This window comes from Salvia splendens, chromosome 13, assembly GCF_004379255.2.
Source record: "Salvia splendens isolate huo1 chromosome 13, SspV2, whole genome shotgun sequence".
NCBI classification, from domain to species: domain Eukaryota; kingdom Viridiplantae; phylum Streptophyta; class Magnoliopsida; order Lamiales; family Lamiaceae; genus Salvia; species Salvia splendens.
In genome coordinates this window covers 18,697,706-18,719,356 of record NC_056044.1, presented here as the reverse complement: position 1 = coordinate 18,719,356, position 21,651 = coordinate 18,697,706, and the positions used below count along the sequence as shown (strand labels likewise).

The following is a 21,651-nucleotide window of genomic DNA, read 5'->3' as shown; positions in this document are numbered from 1 at the left end:
TCATTCCATTTTTATATTATTTGTAGTTATCAAATATAGAAATGGAATCAATCAAGGAATAACAATTTCATTCCCTTTATATTCCTTGTGTTTACCAAGCACAAGAATGAAATGGAATTGTCATTCCATTCCCATCTCCATTCCATTCTCTCTACACAAAAATAAAAACTTTAAACTATAGACAAAATACACAGACAACACAAAATACACAATACACACACTATACATGCACACACTTTAAACACATAAATATAAAACAAACAATACAAATATTATAAAACATACTATACATACTCGACACATACTACGAATATTACACACACTATAAATAAAATATACAAAACACATGCACAACATAAATATACATACACACATTGTGCACACACTACAGATACTAATACAAAATAAACTATTTATACATACTACAACAAATGCACAAATAAAATACACAATTAATACACACGTGGTACATACTACAAACATTAAGCACGTTATAAATAAAATACACAAACACAATATAAATAAAAAACACACACACTATACTCAAATAAGCATACTACGCACTATATAAAAACTAACAAACACCGCGCACCATATACATACTATACATCATAGCACACACTACAAATTGCACACAAAGTATATACACCACACAAATACATGCACTTTACACACATATATTAAACAAACAGTACACATTGTACACGAGATACATACAGAAAATACAAACATTATAAAAACCCAACACTCGGTACATACTACAAACATTAAACATGCTATAAGTAAAATATACAAACGTACACGAAACACATGTATTGTAAAAATACATACATACATTACACAAGCTAAAAATAGTAACACAAAATACACTACTTATATACTATACAACAAATGTATACATAAAATACAACATAAAATACACAATTTAGACATACATGGCACATATACTATACACATTAAACACAATATAAATAAAATTCACAAAGACAGAAAATATAAACATACTAAATACGCTATAAAAAAATAACACACTTTACGCACATTGTATAGACAAAATACACACACTGTACGCACAAACTACACAATACACACACTACACAACACACACTATACATACTACACTCATATACATATGCGATACATACCACAAATATTAAACACACTATAAATAAAATACAAAATACATGTATTGCAAACATACATACCTACATTGCACACACTACATATACTAATGCAAAATACACAATTTATATACTACACAACAAATATATACATAAAATACACAATTTATACACACCTGGCATATCTACAAATATTAAACACAACATAAATAAAATACACAAACACTAAATGGATTGCACATCCTTCACATATTATACACAAAATACACATACTAAAGATGAAATAAAATACACAAACATGATATAAATAAAATACACAAACACTAAATCTAATGCACATACTACACACTTTATACATAAAACGCTACACAAAAATAACACACTTTACGCACATTGTACAAACAAAATACACACAATTTATACATACGTGGTACATCTACAAATATTAAACACAACATAAATAAAATACACAAACACTAAATGAATTGCCAATAATACACACATTACACACAAAATACGCGTATAAAGTCACAACACAAAAATAAAACACTTTAAGTACACTGTATAGACAAAATACACATACAATCTGCATAAAGTACACAATACACACAGTGGTGCACCACGCACACTATACTAGTATTCATACGCGGTACATACCACAAATATTAAATACACTATAAATAGAATACACATATATACACAATTTATACATACGTGGCACATATTACAAATATTAAACACGATATAAATAAAATACACAAACATTAAAAGGACTGCACACGCTACACCCATTATATATAAAATACACACTAGTACACAATTCACAAAATAAACATACTAAACACCACTACACAAAAATAAAAACTTTACAGACAAAATACACACACTAATATACAATACACACTATGCACAAGATACAATATCATAACTACATAAATACACACACTTTAAACACATACATATAAAACAAACAATATAATGCACATACTACACACACTATATACAAAATACAAGCTAGTAAACAATTCACAAAATAAACATAGTCCACACAAAATACACAATACACACACTATACACAAGATACATACACTACCATAACTACATAAATACACACACTTTAAACACATAAATATAAAACAAACAATACACACAATATTATAAAACATACAATACATACGCGGCACATACTACGAACATTACACACACTATAAATAAAATACATAAAACACAAGCACAACATAAATACATACACACATTGCACATACTACAAATACTAATACAAAATACACTACTTATACCCTATACAACAAATGCACAAATAAAATACATAATTTCTCACATGGTACATACTTCAAACATTAAACACGATATAAATAAAATACACAAAACACATTATAAATAAAACACACACACACCATACACAAATAAACATATGACGCACTATAAAAATAATGAATAACTCTGCGTACGTACTATGTACTATACATCATAGCACACAATACACATTGCACACCTCTATACACCACACAAATACGCACACTTACACATACATTATAAAAAACACTACACAAATTACATACAGAAAATACAAACACTATAAACACACTTCATGATGAATGACCAAAAATTTGAAGCATCTGAGACGACATCTGTCAGAAAGTTAAAAGAGGAGAAATTGGAGAAAGATGAAAACCCTTGACTTGCTTCAGTATGCTGTCGAGGGAGATTAACGACGCTAGCCTTGCATCTTCAACAACAGTGGAAGGATTCCGAATAGGTGCAACACCACTTTCTAAATTTAACATCTCCGCGTCGTTTTTCATTTGTTGTAAAATCTAATTCGAGTAAACGGTGTTTGCGGAATTTCAGTATTTGAGAAGTGAGGCAACCAAGATAAAGAGAGCCAGCGCGCTATGATACAAACCTTTCTTCTCTTGTGATCAACAATATTCAAGAGTTGAACTTAGCTTAGCTACTTGAGCAGAGTCTTCCGCTGCTTCAGTCGCCAAAGTACCAGCAATATCCTTATGGACCAATATAACCATAAATATCAGTATGCGAACCATAACAAACCACATTACTATAAACAATATAAAAAACATACAGCAAAAGAACTAGATAATGGCAATCTGTCCGTAGCTGCAAAAAGATGGGAATCTAAAGAAAATGGTAAGAACATACCTACAAATGTTGCAGCTGTGAAGTATAAAGATATCTGGCATATTCAGACAGCTGTCCAAGAGCATCGGTAGTCGGAGGCTGGGCTGCACCAAGTCCAGCCATCCAACCATCCATTATTGCTGTAGAGAGAATTTCCAGCTGACCAGCTGCTCCTGCAGCCATGTCATCAGCAATGGAAAGGAAATCGAAGTTCTCTACAAGCCAATTTCGAATTTGACGCTGGAGCGCGCCAGCAGGGGTATGAACAAAAAGGGCCGCAAGAGCCTTTTTTCCAATTGAATAAATTTTTGCTTCTTCGGTTATTTCCTTGAGCTTTCCACCTGCAATATGCTGTCGCCAGGTCTCCTATTTTAATAAATGAGATGAATCAAACACACTGCTCAGCATCATTGATCTCACTTATTCGAGTATCATTGATCTCACTTATTCATTGTAAAAAATCAGCAAAAGACCTGAGATAATGCTTTTATAATGGAAATAGAAAGCAAACATAATAGACATCACCAACTGAAGAAACACAATAATAGCTAAATCCTCTTCGATGAACAAAAAGATAAGAAGGAGGAGGTAACTTAAGGGCATATTCTTCCCATTTTTTCCCTTTTTACGTTTATGCAGTTTATCTTAAGGTCAGGCTTGAACTTTGAAATGCTATATATTTTTAAAAAGTGTACGAAAGAATAATACAAAACTAACAATCTCGAGGTACCAAAACCACTCCCTGAATAAAAAAATCATTGATTGTTGCTTTGCTTCTGAAATGACAAGGTTAGAACAGCCCGCCCATCCACTGTGTGTGGATTTGTTGCTTTGCTAATGAAATTATAAGGAAATCGTTTCAATTTAGTAGCGTATTCAGGCTTCAGTTGTTCGAGAGGTGTAACTCATCTATACAGAAATAAAGAATAACATAAACATGCTAGAATGGAAAAGACATTAAATCTAGTGATGAGTACAAATAAAGAATAACATAAACATGCTAGAATGGAAAAGACATTAAATCTAGTGATGAGTACAAATGGAATCAAGAAGGAAAACATTACTAATTTACCTGATCAATTCCACGTATCTTCAGAACTACTGATGACAACTTTGACTTCTTTTCTGGTTTTATATTTACTTTGAACCTTAAATTTGGTCCCCAACCAGCATATTCCTTGAACTAGAATCGTAATGAACTGGAGATCTTCCAAGGCTGCTACCACGGCTAGAGCTTCTACTACGTCCATTATTTGGCTTCTCAAGAAAGCGCTCAACCGGAGAAACCTTACATCACAAAAGACATTTTCACTTTTACACTCAATGCCTTATCATATTAAAAGAATTCATGTTTCACTCAAGTAGAAAAATTTGTCTATTCAACTAGTAGATCGACACGTGACAGGGAGGGCACCTTAATTGATTGTAGCTCTGGTGATCGAGCAAGCAGTGACATTATATAGAAAATCCTAACACGAGAGACAAGCATCGGATCCATCACTCTTCTGGGCTCCATTTTGCGAATGAAAGAAAAAACATCTCATATTTCAGCCAGGATTTCATGCTCTCTAGAAACACCTGCCTTAATGACTGCAGCCAGTACCTGCACATAGGAAACCAAGCAGTTATCAGTCCATGAAAGATGATAGAATTTAAATCTTTAACAATCGAGTTTTTCTCACTGAGACACATACATAACCATGTATGATAACACCAGAAGGATGCAAATGCACACAAAACAAATCTTATTGATTAACCTAGGCGATAGATCCAAATGTATTGAACACCCTAAACCATAGAAGGAAAAGGTAAATCTTAACAAATACTTCAGAGCTTTGTTATTAACAAATGCTCTGGAACCAAGCTAATTTTCTTAATCTTCTCAGATGCCAGAATGTTTCTGAAGGCAACTTATTTTGCAGACTGAACTTGCTGTGCAGATGCAATCATGTCATTCTTCAGCACAATGAATTTCAGCTTTCTCATCATCAGGATACCAAAAACTATATGTTGCCGATTGTATTCATAAGAGGAGGTAGAAGGTGCTGAACACATAATACTAAGGACAGCGCAGAAAAATGCAAGTAACCAAAGGGTTTCCTCAAGGAGATCCAATCCCCAAAAAAATTATAGAATGATCAAATTTATAAAATGATGAGAAAGCTAAAATTTGAATGGCCAAAAAATTTGAATCATCTGAGACGACATCTGCCAAGCGGTTTATATTAAGTTCCAGTCTGGTAACTTGCCTCGGAGGGAGCATATAACTGTCTTGAATCTATACCAAGCTTTTACCAGCAATGCAAGAACCTATACAAAACAAATGCCCATGAAAGCACCAAGTAAGGAAAAATGAAAAATTTGATAACTACATATGTATAGAAGGCAAAATCTTCTCATAGTGCAGATATTGCAATGCTTATTGTACAGTAAATACTATAAATATTTGTTATAGACCCAATTGCGACTAGGCATTACTAATAAGTAGTTAAACATCACAAGAAAAAGTTGGAAATGTGTCGTATTTGGATTTTCTCGATGTGTTAAATTTCTGCAGTACATTTAAGATTATTTCAGTTCATTTTTAGAGTACAAAACTTGCTGGATTATCAATGTAATTGTAACAATAGATCTAAAGGGTCTGGGAAATCTCTTTTATTATAAATGCAATGAATATGTATCTCTCTCAGAGTTATGACAGAAATTGCATGATGCTTTGATTTTAGAAACCAATACCTCGAGTCCAACTTTGTCATATTATGAGTTGTTGTGTTGCTAGCCACCTCATCTAGGTATGATACACTTTCAGCTTCACAGAGTTTCAAAAGCTGCAGCAAAAAAAATCACACTTACTTTAAAGAATTAAGCGCATGTTCACACAACCACACCAAGCACAAGTACAAGCACAAGCACATAAAATTTTTAAGGTGTGCTAACTTTACCAACAGTTGTAAGATTTAAAGACATATATCAATTTATCTTAATTGGAAAGTGCACTCACAATAGATAAAGCTTTAGATTTTAGGCGGGAGATAGCAGCCATGTATGAGGAAATATTGTCTGAGCCCGATAACTTTAAGTTCATGACGGCCTGAACCAGAATCAGAACGCCTCCATTGCCCCACTACTCCTGAATTAAAACAAATAATAAAGAAACAAAGGGGGGGAAAGGAAAACGAGAAAGTAATCAGAAATGAAGAAAGAATTCAGAAGTGTGAGATTTTAGTTAACCAATGGGATAAAGTTATATATGCTATTAATAGAACTTGTAATATACTAAGTCATAACAAGGGAGAAAATTCTCTTCTCATAGTTGTAACACCGGTCCCAATGTTAATGTAATCCATAAAGCGCACAATGAGAGAAAGTAGCACAGTTAAACGTCATAATTTACTTACTGAGGTTGATCTAGAAGACCGTGGTAAATCCGACGAGGCAGATTGTATTGACAGCAAAGCACCACTGAGTGACTGCATTGTGGGTTTGAGTAGATTAGCTCTCAAAAATAAAGCCAAAAACAAGGTAAAAATAGAAAAAAGTATCAAGTGAACTACATCAAAGAAGACAAAGACCCTATTACTTGCCTTAGGAAGGGTAGGTGTGTTGTGATGGCTTCATGTAATTAGGAGTCAACTCTCATCTAGAGAACTTGGTGGTCTCTGTTGTAGTGAGATCGAAGAGGGAATTGCTAATCCACACAATATGCTGCCGGGTCCGATCAGAGAAAATGGTGGGCCTGCAATCTGAAACCAAAATAACCGCGTCGGTGATCAGTATTGGCACTATGGCCAACATCAGGTTCAGTATAAGCCGCTGAAATACTGTTAGTTCCCTCTCTATAAATGCTGCAAAGTATAGGATATGATGGCAGTACTGTGGCCACTCAATAAGACGGTCCACAGACTGCTCCAATGCCTTACTCCCAAATGAAAACATCATAATGTCATAAATCCAAGGTCAGACTATAATTCACAATAATAACATTCACTGATAACCTAAGAAGGAACAAACTTCTGAATCTGCAGGCTTCCACTAAGCATCTAAAACAGCTCGTAAAGCAATACCCAGCGTAAGGCGAGTCACGCGTTGATGCTTAATGACTGATCTGAAGTAGAAGCATTCACAAAGGATAAACATTATAGGCAAGCTGAAAATTTTACAACAGGGTAACATTACAATTAACATAGTTAGGTTGAAGAGTATTTTACAATATTATTTATCCGGGACCATGTTCACTATGTAAACCAATAATTTGATTTATCAATCATAATCATCAAACGGACATGTAAAGATAAAAAACTCAAACACAGTAGACTATGTATAAAACTACCTAGCTGGCATATAAGAGATGTTAGGTCAAAATAAATTGTTGAGGAACTTGACCAAACAGATCACTTCAACGGAAAAAATCATGCCATCAAATATATAGAGATCAGAGTAGTCTAGATTCCATACATTGTCATTAAATCCGGCATTGCAAAAATATTAAAATCATGAGAAAGATCAGTCAGCCTGCCACAGTAGTGGCAACACAGCAAACCGAATGCCAAAGTAAAAGGAAATGTGTCTCATAAGTACTTGGGAAAGAGATTGTAAAAACATTAACCGATATTAATATGCCAAGAGTTAACAATAAATGAGGTTTATATATCAAAGAAACACTAATATAGCACATATTTGTACACGGCATATGAGACGAAGAAAAATAGGAAACTACGTATGCCTTAATTATAAAGCTGCAAGGTACCAAAGAGTGGATTAAAAAATGCTGAAAAATATCAGGCACAGTATAATAACACACAAAAATATAATATATGTAACAGATTAATTATAAAGCTGCAAAAGGCAGCAAATAATGAATTAAATAAGTAGAAAAATATAGACGCAACAACAGAGAAGCAGAAGATCAAGCAAAGCAAGCTCAAAAAGCAAAAAATAGACTTGTGCCTTCTGTCTTCAGCCCTTCCCCCCGCTTCTTTTAAGTTAAGAAGTCAGTCAACCCCTACCACCCTCGACCTTCAGATCGACTAAGTACAATCTAGTCTATTTATGCAGTAGGATCTATCAAGGAAAACACATTAGTAGTTGAACAATAGATAACATTTGCAAGAATGAATCTAAATGCTCAGAGAAGCTTTCAAATTGACTAAGAGTAACATGAGAATATGCTGAATTATCTCGGTAGCCTCAAGTGCAACAGGATTGGCACACACCTCTGTAATCTGACTCAAAAAGAATTTCTTTTCTGCATACAGACAAGAAAAGGGTTACATGTTTAGTGCAACACGTAGAAGAATTCCAAAGACATAAAAATAATAAACTGTTGTATGTATTCCACTTCCTACAACTAAACAAAAAATTATATCTAAATGTATGTATAAAGAAGAGAATAACTAACCACAGATCCTGGTATCGTGTTCTTCAGAATTAGACAAAGCTAGACCAACTTCAATTTTATCAGGTACAAACAAGTGTAGAGCATCAGACTGATTATGCAGAAGTTCTTCATTGATGGCTTTAGTATGAAATGACACACTTAATATCGAACTAAAGTTAGGTTTAACAAATAAATGTTTGAATATTGAAGCAAGTATTGGTTGCAGCTTTATACCCTTCAACTCGCTGGAATAAATAGTGAGGTGGTCAAAAAAGAGCAGTGATACTGAATGAGATGGTCCAGAAACTGCTCTAATGCCTTTCTCCCGAAGGAAAACATTGGAATGTCATAAATCCAAGGTTAGACTGAAATTCACAATAATAACATTAACCAATAACCTAGGAAGGAACAAACACTTGAATTTGCAAGCTTCCCTAAAGCATCTAAAGCAGCTCGTAGAGCAATACACAGCATATGGTGAGTCACAAGTTGACGCTTATTGACTGATCCTGAAGCAGAAACATTCACAAAGGATAAACATTACAGGCAAGCTGAAAATTTTAGAACGGGGTAACATTACAATTCATAGTTAAGTTGAATAGTATATTACAACACTATTAATCTGTTCTTATGTTCACTCAGTAAACCAAAATTTGTTGTATCAATCATAATCATCAAACGGACAGGTAAAGAAAACAAACTCAAACACAGTAGACTATGTACAAACTACTGAACTGGCATATAAGAGATGTTAAGTTAAATTAAATTGTTGAGGAACTTGACCAAATATACAGAAATCGAAGTAGTCTAGATTCCATGTATTGTACATAGTGGCAACAAGCTGCAGTTTCCATTCCTGCATTGCAAAAATATTAAAATCATGAGAAAGGTCAGTCACTCTGCTACAGTAGTGGCAACACTAACCTCATAGAAAGTATCTTTACTTGACACTAATTGAGTGCCCAACCAGCTTCCATGGCCCACGGTTTCTTTTTTAGATGCAATTACAGCAAACCGAATGCCAAAGTAAAAAGGAAATGTGTGTAGTAAGTAACTAGGAAAGAGCCTATAAAAACATTTAACATATATATTAAGAATCCAAGATTTGACAATCAATGGGGTTTACATATCAAAGAAACACTTATATAGCACATATTTGTACAGGACATATGAGACAAAGAAAAATAGGATGCTATGTATGTATTAATTAATTATGGTGCAAGGTAGCAAAAAGTGGATTAGAAAAAGTAGAAAAAAGTCAGGCACAGTATAACAAACAAAAATAAAATGTATGTAACAGATCAATTATAACAAACAAAAATATAATATGTGTAACAGATCAATTATAAAACTGCAAAATGCAGCAAAGAATGAATTAAATAAGTAGGAAAAATATAGGCGCAACAACCAAGAAACAAAAGATCACAAAGCAAGCTCATCAATAAATAGACTTGTGCCTTCAGTTTTCCACCCCTTCAGTTTTCCACCCTTTCCCCCTCATCTTTTAAGTTAAGAACTCAGTCGCCCCCTACCACCCTCGACCTTCGGATCGACTAAGTACTTTCTAGTCTATTTATGCAGTAGGAACTATCACGGAAAACACTTTAGTTCCACGAGAGATAACATTTGCAAGAACGAGAGGCCTTCAAATCGACTAAGAGTAGCACAAGAATATGCTGAATTATCTCAGTAGCCTCAAACGCAACAGGATTGGTACACAGCAGCTCTGCAATCTGACTCAAACAGAAAGTCTTTCCTAAATACAGCCAAGAAAAGGGTTAAGGTTTAGTGCAACAAGTTGAAGAATTCCAAGGAGATAAAAATAATAAACTGTTGTATGTATTCCACTTCCTACAACAAACAAAAAATTATGTCTAAATGTATGTACAAAGAAGAGAATAACTAACCACACATCCTGGTATCGTGGTGATATTGTGTTCTTCAGAATTAGACAAAGCAAGTCCAACCCCAATTTTATCAGGTACCAACAAGTGTAGAGCATCATAAAGATTTGGCAGTAGTTTTTCATTGATGGCTTTAGTATGAAATGACACACTAAATATCGAACTAAAGTAAATAAATGTTTGAATATTGAAGCAAATATTGGTTGCAACTTTATACCCTTCAACTCGCTGGAATAAATAGTGAGGTGGTCAAAATTGAACCGGAGCAGTAGTACACTGCCCGCCATTCCATCCATTATGTAATAACAAGTTAAACAATTACCCACACACATCAAATACTTCCCAAACAATTACCCACACACATCAAATACTTCCCAAACATAAGTCTTGCTCGCCCTCAAGCAAGTTAGATAAATAAGCACATTCACAAGAAATTAGATAATCCTCTACTTCAACTCACGTCAAATCACACGAATCATTTAGAGAAATTAGGTTGAGCCCGAATTCACTCGCGAGTAAAACTTTTAGAACATGAATTGTACACGAACTAATTCCCTAAGAGCTAGGCATCCAATGCTTCAATGTTAGTTCGATTTATGTCTTGGGAGTCTCAAACCATCGTCGCTAATTCATAAAGAGAAGTTCTTCCAGCTATTCTTTATTTTAAGCACATAAGATCTTTCTCCCAAAATCAAGCAAAATTCATCGCTCACAAGTCAATATGATGCCTAAATCAAAAGGTCTTTTCATTTGGATGTAACGGGGCTTTTGGTAAAGGTGTGATCATATTTGGATAAGTAGCTTATCACCATTCTTAAAATACTAGCACATCCCTCACAACATCCTTCCCATCTCACTAAAATACAAAATTCTGACAGCTCAACACCCCAAACTGGAGATTTTTCTACCTTCTAAACCAAGTGATCTTATTCTTTTGAGCATATTTCTGTTTTTCGCTCGATATTCTTTTTTCTGGCCTTGGCTTTTTTAACTCATGAAAGGCTGCCATTTTATTTTATTTTTTTACTTGCCTTGGCTTTTTATTTTACACATGAAAGGCTGCCTTTTTATTTTATTTTTTTTCTAGCCCTGGCTTTTTTTACACGTAAAAAGGCTGCCTTTTTATTTTTTATTTTTTCAAGCCTTGGCTTTTTTTTACACATTAAAGGCTGCCTTTTTATTTTACTTTTGTTTGAAGAGAGAGTTTTTTCATTTGTATCTCAATATAAATGAATACCACCTAATGAATGTTCCATGACTTCCATCTTTTCCTTGCCACCATAAATACCCTCCCAATAATGTGCTAGCACTTTAATTTTAGTGACTAGGGTAGAAAATATAGGCCAACAAACGGATATAATAAGTAGGCTAATATAGTGACTTCAAAATTTTCAACAAAGAAAATAGGCTTTTGGGGCTCAAACCGGCTCACTAGTGGTTTATGTAGGGTTAGGCATGTGATAATTTGGATATGAGGCTTTTAGTCCTATTGCCTAAATCATTTTTATGCACCAATATCAACAAGATTGCAACTCATAAAGCTCTCATTCAGTTGATCGGCCCTATGGCTTTTTGAATTAATTTTTCAAAACCGGAATAGTTCTCTCTCCTTAGCTCAAGAAATCGGGCACCAAAGAACATTATTGTCACTGTATCTGAAGCACGGGAAACCTAGTTCTCCAGAAGTTAGTAAGCAACAAGAAGTTTATAGACCAACCCTCGAGAGAAACGAAGTCTACACTAATAACCCATAAAAAAGTGGTGAAAGTAGTGACAATCAATAGAGAGAAAATCTAGCATGCACACACAAATAACAAGTGGTGAAACACTGTTCGTGGAAGCTTTTCGTCCTCACTACAAAGTAGAATAGTACTAGGGCAATTTTTGGATATTTATGAAGCTAATATCCTTTGTTTATCGACTGGTGATGTGTATGAAATCATTAAAAACTAGGGAGATGCACAGATTAGAGAGTTGTGAGACAACCTCTCGGAAATTTACTCTTAATCATAACATGTCAATTAACATTTAAATTCTCTATAAAAATCAACATATCAGGCATGAATGAAAATAAATAGCAGCTAGGCACTCATGTATAAGTAGGAAGCATCCCAAGTTGAGTATATACGGGCTCGAACAACACCTGAAAAAGATTAGAAGTAGAGTTACCAGAATCCTCAAAGACCATGATTTTGACGACTACAAAGATGAGAAGTAGAGCTACTCCTTTTTTCATCAGGGCCGAGTCCAACACAGGAAGCTAGTTGCTCCTGCAATCCACCGCTTCCCAAGCTCCTGCAAGAAGAAACAAACTTCATTAAAATCTTATCAAGAACACAACAGATATATTATGATAAAAACAGATGCACTTAACATTTTATGGAAAAGGATGAATGATATCCACAGGCTAAGCAAGAGAGGTTTTACATGGAATAAATTATCTTCTGATGCAGCACGAACGATTCGGGACTCAAATTGACTTATAAATAACCTACAAAGAAGATTGTCAATCTTAGATAGCCTTAAAAATACATTAAGTACAGAATGCACGCATGCACATAATGATAAATGTGGTGAGTGAAGCAGGTTTATTAAAGAAATGTCAATGCTTTCAGGCAGTAAAATCTCTAATCAGATGACTAGGTAAAATCTAGAAAAACCTGTTTGTTAACAATGCATTCCCGAAATAACTTTTGCTGACACAGAGACTGTAGAAATTGAAGAGAAGAATCACACTGCAGCCGAGGTGATTCAAGGTCTCTTCAGTAGTAGGGGATACACTTCTAGATGAATCGTTGGTCCGCAGATACTTGACATCTACACAAACCGCAGCAAATGCTGCCTCTTTGCATATGTACACCTGCCACCAACTCCACTTACTCAGCCACAACATAATTTGATAACACTTTGAAATAACAACAATCAAGAAGATGAAGTGGGAAGATTTATAACATTAAACTAGTAATTTAATGTTCTCAGTTCTCACCAAATCCTGGATTGCTACCTTGTAATATGCAGTCAATGCTAGAGCAACCTCTTGGTACTGTGAAGAAACAATGACCGTCAACAATTGTAGACTGCAATCTATGAGAGACGCATGAAAAAGAATCATGTCATTGGGAATGGTGTGATATTCCTAGATACGAAGTAGTAAGTACATATCTACAAACAACGGATAAGGAAATGAATATTGACTTGTATGTATGCTCCAAGTAGAACTAGCAGATAAAAGACCAGGTCAATCAGTTGTTCTTCCGATATCTTCACATCATCAAGCAATATCAGAAGAAAACATATGATGATATATGAATTAAGGGACATACTGATGATGTATACACATATAACCACATCATAACACACGTAACAAATATGTTGCCAGAAGTTGAGAATGACTATATTTTCAAGTACATAAACAGGGAAGATAAATTAAGAAAGAGCTAGGATCAATGTGAAGATAAGGAGCTGTGAATCAAAGTTATTAAAGTTAAAGGCTAAAAGGGCTCAGGAGAGGTGGAACTAAAAAACCTATAAAGCATTAAGTACCTCATATCATACAAATGATGGGTGAGTTTATGATCTTAGGAAGTTGTGGTTTATGCAAAAACATTAGCAACTGCAGTTAAAGAAGACTAGAGGAAATTAAGCAGAAAGGTTGTCAGGATAACTAGAAAAAAACATGTTAAAATACTTTTAAACCTCCATGTATTACAATAGTTTCTTGACTGCAAATCTCATAATATTGAGAATGAAAAATGAGAAGCAACCTAAAGCAAAAAAAGGAAAGCGAAAACAAGCAGACTGTTACATGATGTAGTGGAAAAAAACCAGTGAAGGAATACAGGTCGCTAGTAAAGCAACCAAGTCAAAATAAAGATTTTCTATCCATCCGTTTATGTTTGTTGTCTTGCGTCAATCAGCACACAAATCCAATTATAAGTGTAATATAGGTCTTTTGAAAATCAACAAAAAAATAGAGCATTGCCATCTGCTTGATATGATGATAGATAGCTCAGTATCACTTCCGATAACCTGTTCAATTTTGGGCACCCGGGAGGCAAGATCACACATGGAATGCAACAGAAGAATTCCACATAGCAAATACTTGAACGTGGATTTTTCCTTTTCCCAAACCATAATCGCTGCGATAAGGTGAAGAGGAAGATTCCTTGCAAATTTTTCCAAGTCAACCTGCAATAATCATGTGATTCCAACATGTGCATTCTGACGTGTAAATAGCAATAACAATATCTATAACATAAATAACAACTTTTGCAACAACCCTATTAGTTTCTATGAGTACATCCCAGATACAACAAGCCAAGAAATTGCAGATTTAACCTCTGCCGAAAATCCCAACAAACTACAGTTCTAGTATATATATAGATAGATAGATACATATGCACCTATTCCCAATCAGTTTCACTATCACACAATTGTTTCACCACCAAAACCGAGAGAGAAATAGAGAGTCAGTGGGTCTAGCTTTCACAATGGCTGAGCCCAAATTTTAAGATAAATGCTCAAAGGGATAACACCAATCTACAAATAAACAAGCGATATCAACCCAAGAATGTTTGGACATCACAACAAGTTTATTAGCTTCACAAATCAAGAAGAAAACCCAATATCATGAACCCAAATCTAACTCCCTAACATATCTAGCCAAACAAGAAGATAAAATTTGTAAACTGAAAAATTAATGGAAACTTACCTAAGCCGAGAAGTCCACGGCAGTCCAACGAAATTGACAGTGCAGCCGATATGGCTGGAGAATGACACCGACCGAAGTGAGACCCCGACGGCAGCGACTGCTCGGTGGATTCTCGAGTGCCTCTCACCGCTCGGCGGCACCTGATATCCGACGGATGGACTGATGGCATGACAGCCTTGCGACGCGGCGGCTGGTGTGCGCGACGTCAGCATTCCAGACCGAGGAGAGTGCAACTGGAACGGAGGGAGCGGCTCCGGAGCGACGGAGGCCGCTGTCTGCAAGCGAGTCCAGCGAGTGTATGCGCAAAGGAGAGTCGGTGCCGGCTGCTATTGACCGACGGCAGTAGCGGTGGGCGGTCATGGTCAGGCGGAATTGAAATTTGGGAGGAATTCAAAATAGCTTTAATCGACCGAACAGAGGCTGCGTCGAATTGTTTGGGGAGAAAATCGGACCGGTGATGGAGTGTAGTCACCGGCGTGAGAAAGGCGGAAGGGTGCCGACGGGAATTGGTTCCTTCATTTGGGGATCTATGATTTGGGGAAAGTAAATTCAAATTGAATAACGGCAATTGAAATTTTTGAGGAATTCTATATATAGACGTGTTTGATACTGTCGTGAGGAAGCAAAATAAGAATTTGACCAAGAAAACAAAGAATGAATTCATATATTTGAGTTTGATACACCCAAGAATTGTTGGATGAAAAACTTCCCAATGCTTGACACGTATTTTATTGATATTGTATTAAATGCTATTTAACACTTTTATCCCTAAAATTAATGAGCATACTTAACACTTTATATCATTGTTATTGTAGGGTAAATGCATTTGAATGGCCAAAATATTGGTCTATTAAAATGGCTCTGACTTCCAACTTGTTTGTAGAGATAAGGGTGGAAGGAGGCCCCCGAGCACACATTATATCATACAAGTAAATTGATTGATAAAATAAAAATGACCAGATATAATGGCAACTGAAATTTGAGAGGAATTCAAATATAGCTTTAATCAACAAAAATTTTAACTATTAAGGATAATTCTTTGGGACCGTGAGTAATTCCATGATGGGCCAATGAATTGAATAAATTAGGGCTGACTTTAAGTGGGCTATATTTAAATAATTCTTTAAATTGGCTGATTAATTAATTCTTTGGTCTAAATTGATTTAGTTAATGGTGGCTAATATGTTGGATTATTTTAGTAACTTCGACACGAATTAATATCCAGATTTATTTAATTCTTCAACATATTCAAGTTAAAGGCAGGAATTGCTAGTTTAAGTTCATGCAAAATAATGTTGTAAAGGCAGGAAATAAAATTAACATGCATGCATTCTAATTAAGTTTGAATATTTTATTGAGTCTAGTCAGTATGTTATTCTTATTTTAGAAGGAACTATACCGGCAAGAAAGTTAAGACTGAAGTGAGAATTTCAATTAATAATCTAAGCAAACGTGGTGGATTTTCTATCCTACATTATTGTTATTGTGTGGTTTTTCTTCCTAAATACATCCTCCATCCATGGAAAATAATCTTATGATGTCATTATGGGATTTTCATAAAAAATAGTCATCATTTCTAAAAAAATAGAAAGTTTCACTCATATTTTATCTATTTTTTTATCTTTCTCTCTTACTCTATCAATTTCTTATTAGAACACGTGTCGTCCACAAATGAGACTATTTTTTATAACGGAGGGAGTATAAGTTAGTTTCATGTATGTTTTATGAGAAAATGATGTTATGTATGTTATGTAATGCCATGTTTTGTTTTGATCATTTTCTATTTATTTGACTAGCACGGGGGAGCATACCTATTTGGCTTTACAAAACTTCTTTTCCGAAAAAAAAATACTTTGGCACTACCAATCTACTAAACAAATAACGTTGACTTATTTGTTTATTATACATTTAAATATGTAAAACAACCATTAAATGTAAAAATAAAACACATATGAAAAAATAATTTGTTTAATTCCTTGAAAAATAATCGAAGAATTTTTACAATATTCAAGCACTCGAAAAAATATTTTACAGTACACGAAATACTAATAAAGAAAATATGAGATAATTATTTATAGATGAAGTGAGAAAGTATTAATTATGTGTAGTGTGAGACCATTTACTTAAAAAGTAAATTGAACTCAGAATTGAATAATAACAGTACTCTCCCTTTGTAGCCATTAGGAGTCTCATTTGAGTTTGGCACGAGTTTTAAGAAATATAAAGGAATGTGAGTGAGTAAAAATAGTGGAATGTGGAACCCATTTTTTATACATATTAGGTTTATAATAGAATGTGAGTGGATATGATTACTTCTTCTTTAAGAAATATAGTAGTCTAATTTATGTAGTATTGGTACAATTGTATTACTTCTCCTTTATTTACTACTAATTTGTATATTTTTCATAAATTATGAATTACTAGATATTAAATAAAAGCAGATGGTGGATATGATTACTCGCTGAGAAGGACATTCATGCATCTTTTTATTCTAGTTTCATTTAAAGTAAAGTTTGGTTTTTGAAAATTCATACATAATATTGCATTAATTGTGGTAATGAATCATTGGGTAATGATAAAATGCAAACTCTTATATATTCTAATAAAATGCAAACTCTTTATATATTATACAAACTTTAAACTATGATATAATTGTATCACTTCTTCTTTATTTACTGCTAATTTGTATTTTTTACATAAATTATGAATTACTAGATACTAAATAAAGCAGAGAGTGGACATTCGTGCATTTTTTATTCTAATTTCATTTAAAGTAGAGTTTGGTTTTTGAAAATTCATACATAATATTGCATTAATTGTGGTAATGAATCATTGGATAATGATAAAATGCAAACTCTATATACCGTACAAACTCTAAACTATGGTCAAGCTCGTTAGAAAATATCAATAAATGACCAAATAACAGCAACAAAATGTCAACATAACCGTTGACACTGTGTTGACAATCTTTGTTGTTGTTATTTTTTATAACTGGAAGACTTGTACAAAACAAATAAACCAGGACAAAGGATCTATTTGACAGATTATGGGATAATAACATGTTAACACAGAATTGCATGTTAGAATGCAAATACTTCATGCTTAAAGAAAATAAATCCTAAACATGAATACTACGGTTTAGAGTTACCGATTTGATTCTCCAAAGAATCATCGATTACTTGCAACCTTCTCCACGTGATGACCTTTAATACGAGACCACGGATCTTCTAATCTGTTCTTGAACTCAAGTTGTGACCTTTGGGTGGGCAAAGCTTGTCAAATCGAAAGGACTCGACTAGAAAGTGTCGGGGTTTGGTGCCCCTTGCACAGCGGAAGACTTGGATAAATAAATTAATCAGATAATGATCTATTTGATCGATTATGCAATTAATCAATTCACATGTAAACAAATAATTGCATGCTAGAACGTAAATAATTCATGCTTAGAAAATAAAATCCTAAAACATGAATACTACGGTTTAGATACAGATTTGATTCCTCCAAAGAATCGTCGATTGCTGGTTCCAGAACTGTATTCCGAAATCCGTGTGGACTAATCTTATCAAAATACTATGACTCGAATAACAGACAGAAATTCCTCACGGAGGAGAGCTGAAGAAAAAATCATCTCATCCAATCAAGAGAGGGACAAAATTTCATAGTAAATAAATTATATTTTATATCTAATTTATTCTCCTATTTATATTAAGTTCATATTGGGCCCAGTCATGGATCTATGGAAGGTTTTGGATATGGCCTCACCCAATTAGCTTTTTACTAATTAAATTGAACCCACAATTTAATACAAGCTTATATTGAAATATTATTAGCAGCCACCACAGAATTAATATTGCACTGCTGATGAGGCTAGTTTCATGCATGTGTTCCATGATAATATTCTACTATCTAACGTGCGAATATGAGCCAGGTGTGTGTGAAAGTCCGCCATATTCCAAGGATGTTCTGATCAACTAGGCGGACAGACGAATCGAGAAAAAGAAGTGAAACTGCTGCGTGAACGGATCAAGTCAGATCAACCGGAGCCAACAAGAGTTCCCGCATAGAAGATGGAGCTAAAAACCCCTACCAAAATCCAAAGGCATGAATGACATTTCGAGAGGACGGTACCCTAGGGATCAGAGCCCTACGCCTCTCTATAAATAACAAGCCAAGCGCGAGTAGGAGAGGGGGGCGCACATAGAGAGAAACTCATTCCTGATTTCAGCTCTCTTCAAGGGCTGAAATGGGAGCTCCCAACACTCAACACTCCTGAATTCTGCCACTCACACACTTGGTCTTAGTTTAGTTTAGTTTAGCAGCGTGGTGGTGTTAGTTTTACCGGCTCTATCTTTTGGTTATGTAATTCCGCTTCGAGACGAAGCGATGAAACAATTTCTACTTTTAGTTCTGTTTACTTTTAGTTTATGCTTGACGTTCAGACTTGGATTTCAGTTTATTGATCAATGTTTTGTGGAAGTTTGTTATTATGCATTAACTCTCTGATCGATGTTTGATTTCCGATTTATGAAGTGTATCTTAGCTCAAATGTTTAGCTGTTGTTTATTCCATTGGATGTGCTCTGTTGTCTATGAATTTTACTCAGTTATGAAGTGATCATGGATGGGATGCGTTAGGACGTTTAGATCTGCTAATTGGTAACATGGTAGTGTAGATCTGAGTATGTTTGCATTGATTGAAGATGCGATCGTGTTTGATTCGTTTTGGCAGTCGTAGATCTGAAGTTTCATTTTATTATTTTCATGAGCATGAGTAGGTCAGTTTGTTTATGTCTTAACAGTAGTTGTTCTCTGCTTGATTTGGAAGTTATGCGTCAGATTTATAAGTTTGTGCTTTCTTGCCAAGTTTGTTCTGATGGAAGTCTCTGCACATCTGATTTACTCTGTTCCTTGATTTGGTTGTAGAAGAAGATGAGTTTGTTAGTAAAGTTTTGCTTATCGTACACTTTTCAGATTTCAGGAAATTACATGATGAGTTGATCAAGTAGATTTTATTCCATTTAGCAAGTGGATTAGTTTAGTTAGTTTAGTCTCTCAAGTCAAGTAGTTTAACTTAACCCACCGTAGTAAAGCGTGGCAGCAGTCATTCTCATTCGTGTCCGCAACCAATGTAAAACAAATCATCTATGTGGGATCGATCTGTACTTGACTATACTAGTTAATAGTATTGTGGGTTAAGGTTTTGAAAGCACTTTTGAGCTCTCACTCAAGTCGGATCTAAGTCAAGTTGACAAGTCTAAATCTCCACTGGATCCACTCGCCGGCATTTTGCAGGTAGAAGACATACAACTGGCCGGCTGGATCAGTTTGACGGTTTAACTTGAGTAATCTAAAACATCAGAAGACAAAGAGGAGAGAGACAACAACAGCAGAACAAAAGCGAACCTTACAACTGCCCATCCAAATCCGAAATTACAAGTAATCCCGGTTTCCGTTTTGTTTATTGTTTATTTCCCTCGCTTAAGATATAAATGTCCATTAATTAAGTAATGTCTGCTATGGACTTAATTAATTAACATATTATTTATTCCAAGAGTGGACTCAACAAAAACACTTATTTATTATTCATGGAACAATTAAATTCCAACATGTCAGTTTCCGAATAATAAAACCTTGTTCGAGCTCCTCTTGAGGACATTATCAAACGAGACTCACCTCGCGCATGATTCAACATAATAGCAATCCTAGCACCGCTATATATTAATCACTACTACCCAATATATCAGGATTATTGGGTTGCGAAAAACCCGCACCATTTGATAAGTCGAAGTAGTGCATAATCAATACCGTATGCTCAATGCTAATGTATGTAGATTAAGAAATAATTATTTATCATGACCTAGTCTTTCAGTAGATAGCATAAAAACACGACTTGTTGTTAGATCCATTCAGTGCTATATCACAGCAACAACGTCATCTTATTTCAGTAAGGCTTAGAAATAATCAGACTGACATTGCAACCTTTCATGATAGGTAGTCTAAGCCTACCTGGGTTGTGAAATTCTTTTTTTTCTTTTGCAAAGCATTGCATAGAACATTAGTAGAAGAACGAGGAGAAGGTTAGGGTAGAAAGGACTGTGTTACCTTAAAGTGGACGTCGCCACAACCAATCTACTAAGGAAAGACTTAGACTTTTGTTTGCTTCTACACAGTAGCTGGCATATAAGAGATGTTAGGTCAAAATAAATTGTTGAGGAACTTGACCAAACAGATCACTTCAACAGAAAAAATCATGCCATCAAATATATAGAGATCAGAGTAGTCTAGATTCCATACATTGTCATTAAATCCGGCATTGCAAAAATATTAAAATCATGAGAAAGATCAGTCAGCCTGCCACAGTAGTGGCAACACAGCAAAC

At 34.7% G+C, this 21,651-nt stretch overlaps 1 protein-coding gene and 2 long non-coding RNA genes across 10 annotated transcripts; all 3 read right to left on the bottom strand.

Moving 5' to 3' along the window:
* Nucleotides 1-2,554: 2,554 nt before the first annotated feature.
* Nucleotides 2,555-4,878, bottom strand: LOC121762538. 2 transcript variants are annotated; one of them, XR_006042238.1, is made up of 5 exons: nt 4,696-4,878; nt 4,354-4,568; nt 3,303-3,647; nt 3,046-3,145; nt 2,555-2,956 (listed from the first exon to the last, which is right to left on the bottom strand). It is a non-coding gene; the product is annotated as an uncharacterized LOC121762538 (long non-coding RNA). The 2 variants fall into 2 exon arrangements; XR_006042239.1 differs by having other exon boundaries at nt 3,303-3,632.
* A 651-nt stretch (nt 4,879-5,529) lies between these two features.
* On the bottom strand, nt 5,530-6,753 carry LOC121762541. Its single transcript, XR_006042242.1, has 4 exons — nt 6,680-6,753; nt 6,283-6,411; nt 6,018-6,109; nt 5,530-5,591 (listed from the first exon to the last, which is right to left on the bottom strand). It is a non-coding gene; the product is annotated as an uncharacterized LOC121762541 (long non-coding RNA).
* Nucleotides 6,754-6,868: 115 nt separating this feature from the next.
* LOC121762536 lies at nt 6,869-15,477 on the bottom strand. 7 transcript variants are annotated; one of them, XR_006042234.1, is made up of 8 exons: nt 15,274-15,477; nt 14,592-14,750; nt 13,549-13,605; nt 13,223-13,422; nt 12,990-13,053; nt 12,732-12,857; nt 9,583-9,647; nt 8,679-9,514 (listed from the first exon to the last, which is right to left on the bottom strand). XR_006042234.1 is itself a non-coding variant. In XM_042158442.1 (6 exons), exons 2-6 carry the CDS (start codon nt 14,694-14,696, stop codon nt 12,798-12,800), a joined length of 486 nt encoding a protein of 161 aa, XP_042014376.1. In that variant the 5' UTR covers nt 14,697-14,750; nt 15,274-15,477; the 3' UTR covers nt 8,679-12,797. The 7 variants fall into 7 exon arrangements, 2 of the variants coding, with proteins under 2 accessions (XP_042014376.1, XP_042014377.1); XR_006042237.1 differs by adding an exon at nt 6,869-7,024 and having other exon boundaries at nt 8,495-12,857; nt 13,549-13,646; XR_006042236.1 differs by adding an exon at nt 6,869-7,024 and having other exon boundaries at nt 8,495-12,857; nt 13,567-13,646.
* Nucleotides 15,478-21,651: the final 6,174 nt, after the last annotated feature.

Excerpts from the sequence above, each read along its gene's own strand:
- LOC121762536 (XM_042158442.1), bottom strand. The coding sequence starts at position 14,696 with ATGGTTTGGGAAAAGGAAAAATCCACGTTCAAGTATTTGCTATGTGGA. Across the intron at positions 13,606-14,591 it reads GGGTGCCCAAAATTGAACAG|TACCAAGAGGTTGCTCTAGC; the intron begins GTTATCGGAAGT and ends GTTTCTTCACAG. Across the intron at positions 13,423-13,548 it reads AGGTAGCAATCCAGGATTTG|GTGTACATATGCAAAGAGGC; the intron begins GTGAGAACTGAG and ends AGTTGGTGGCAG.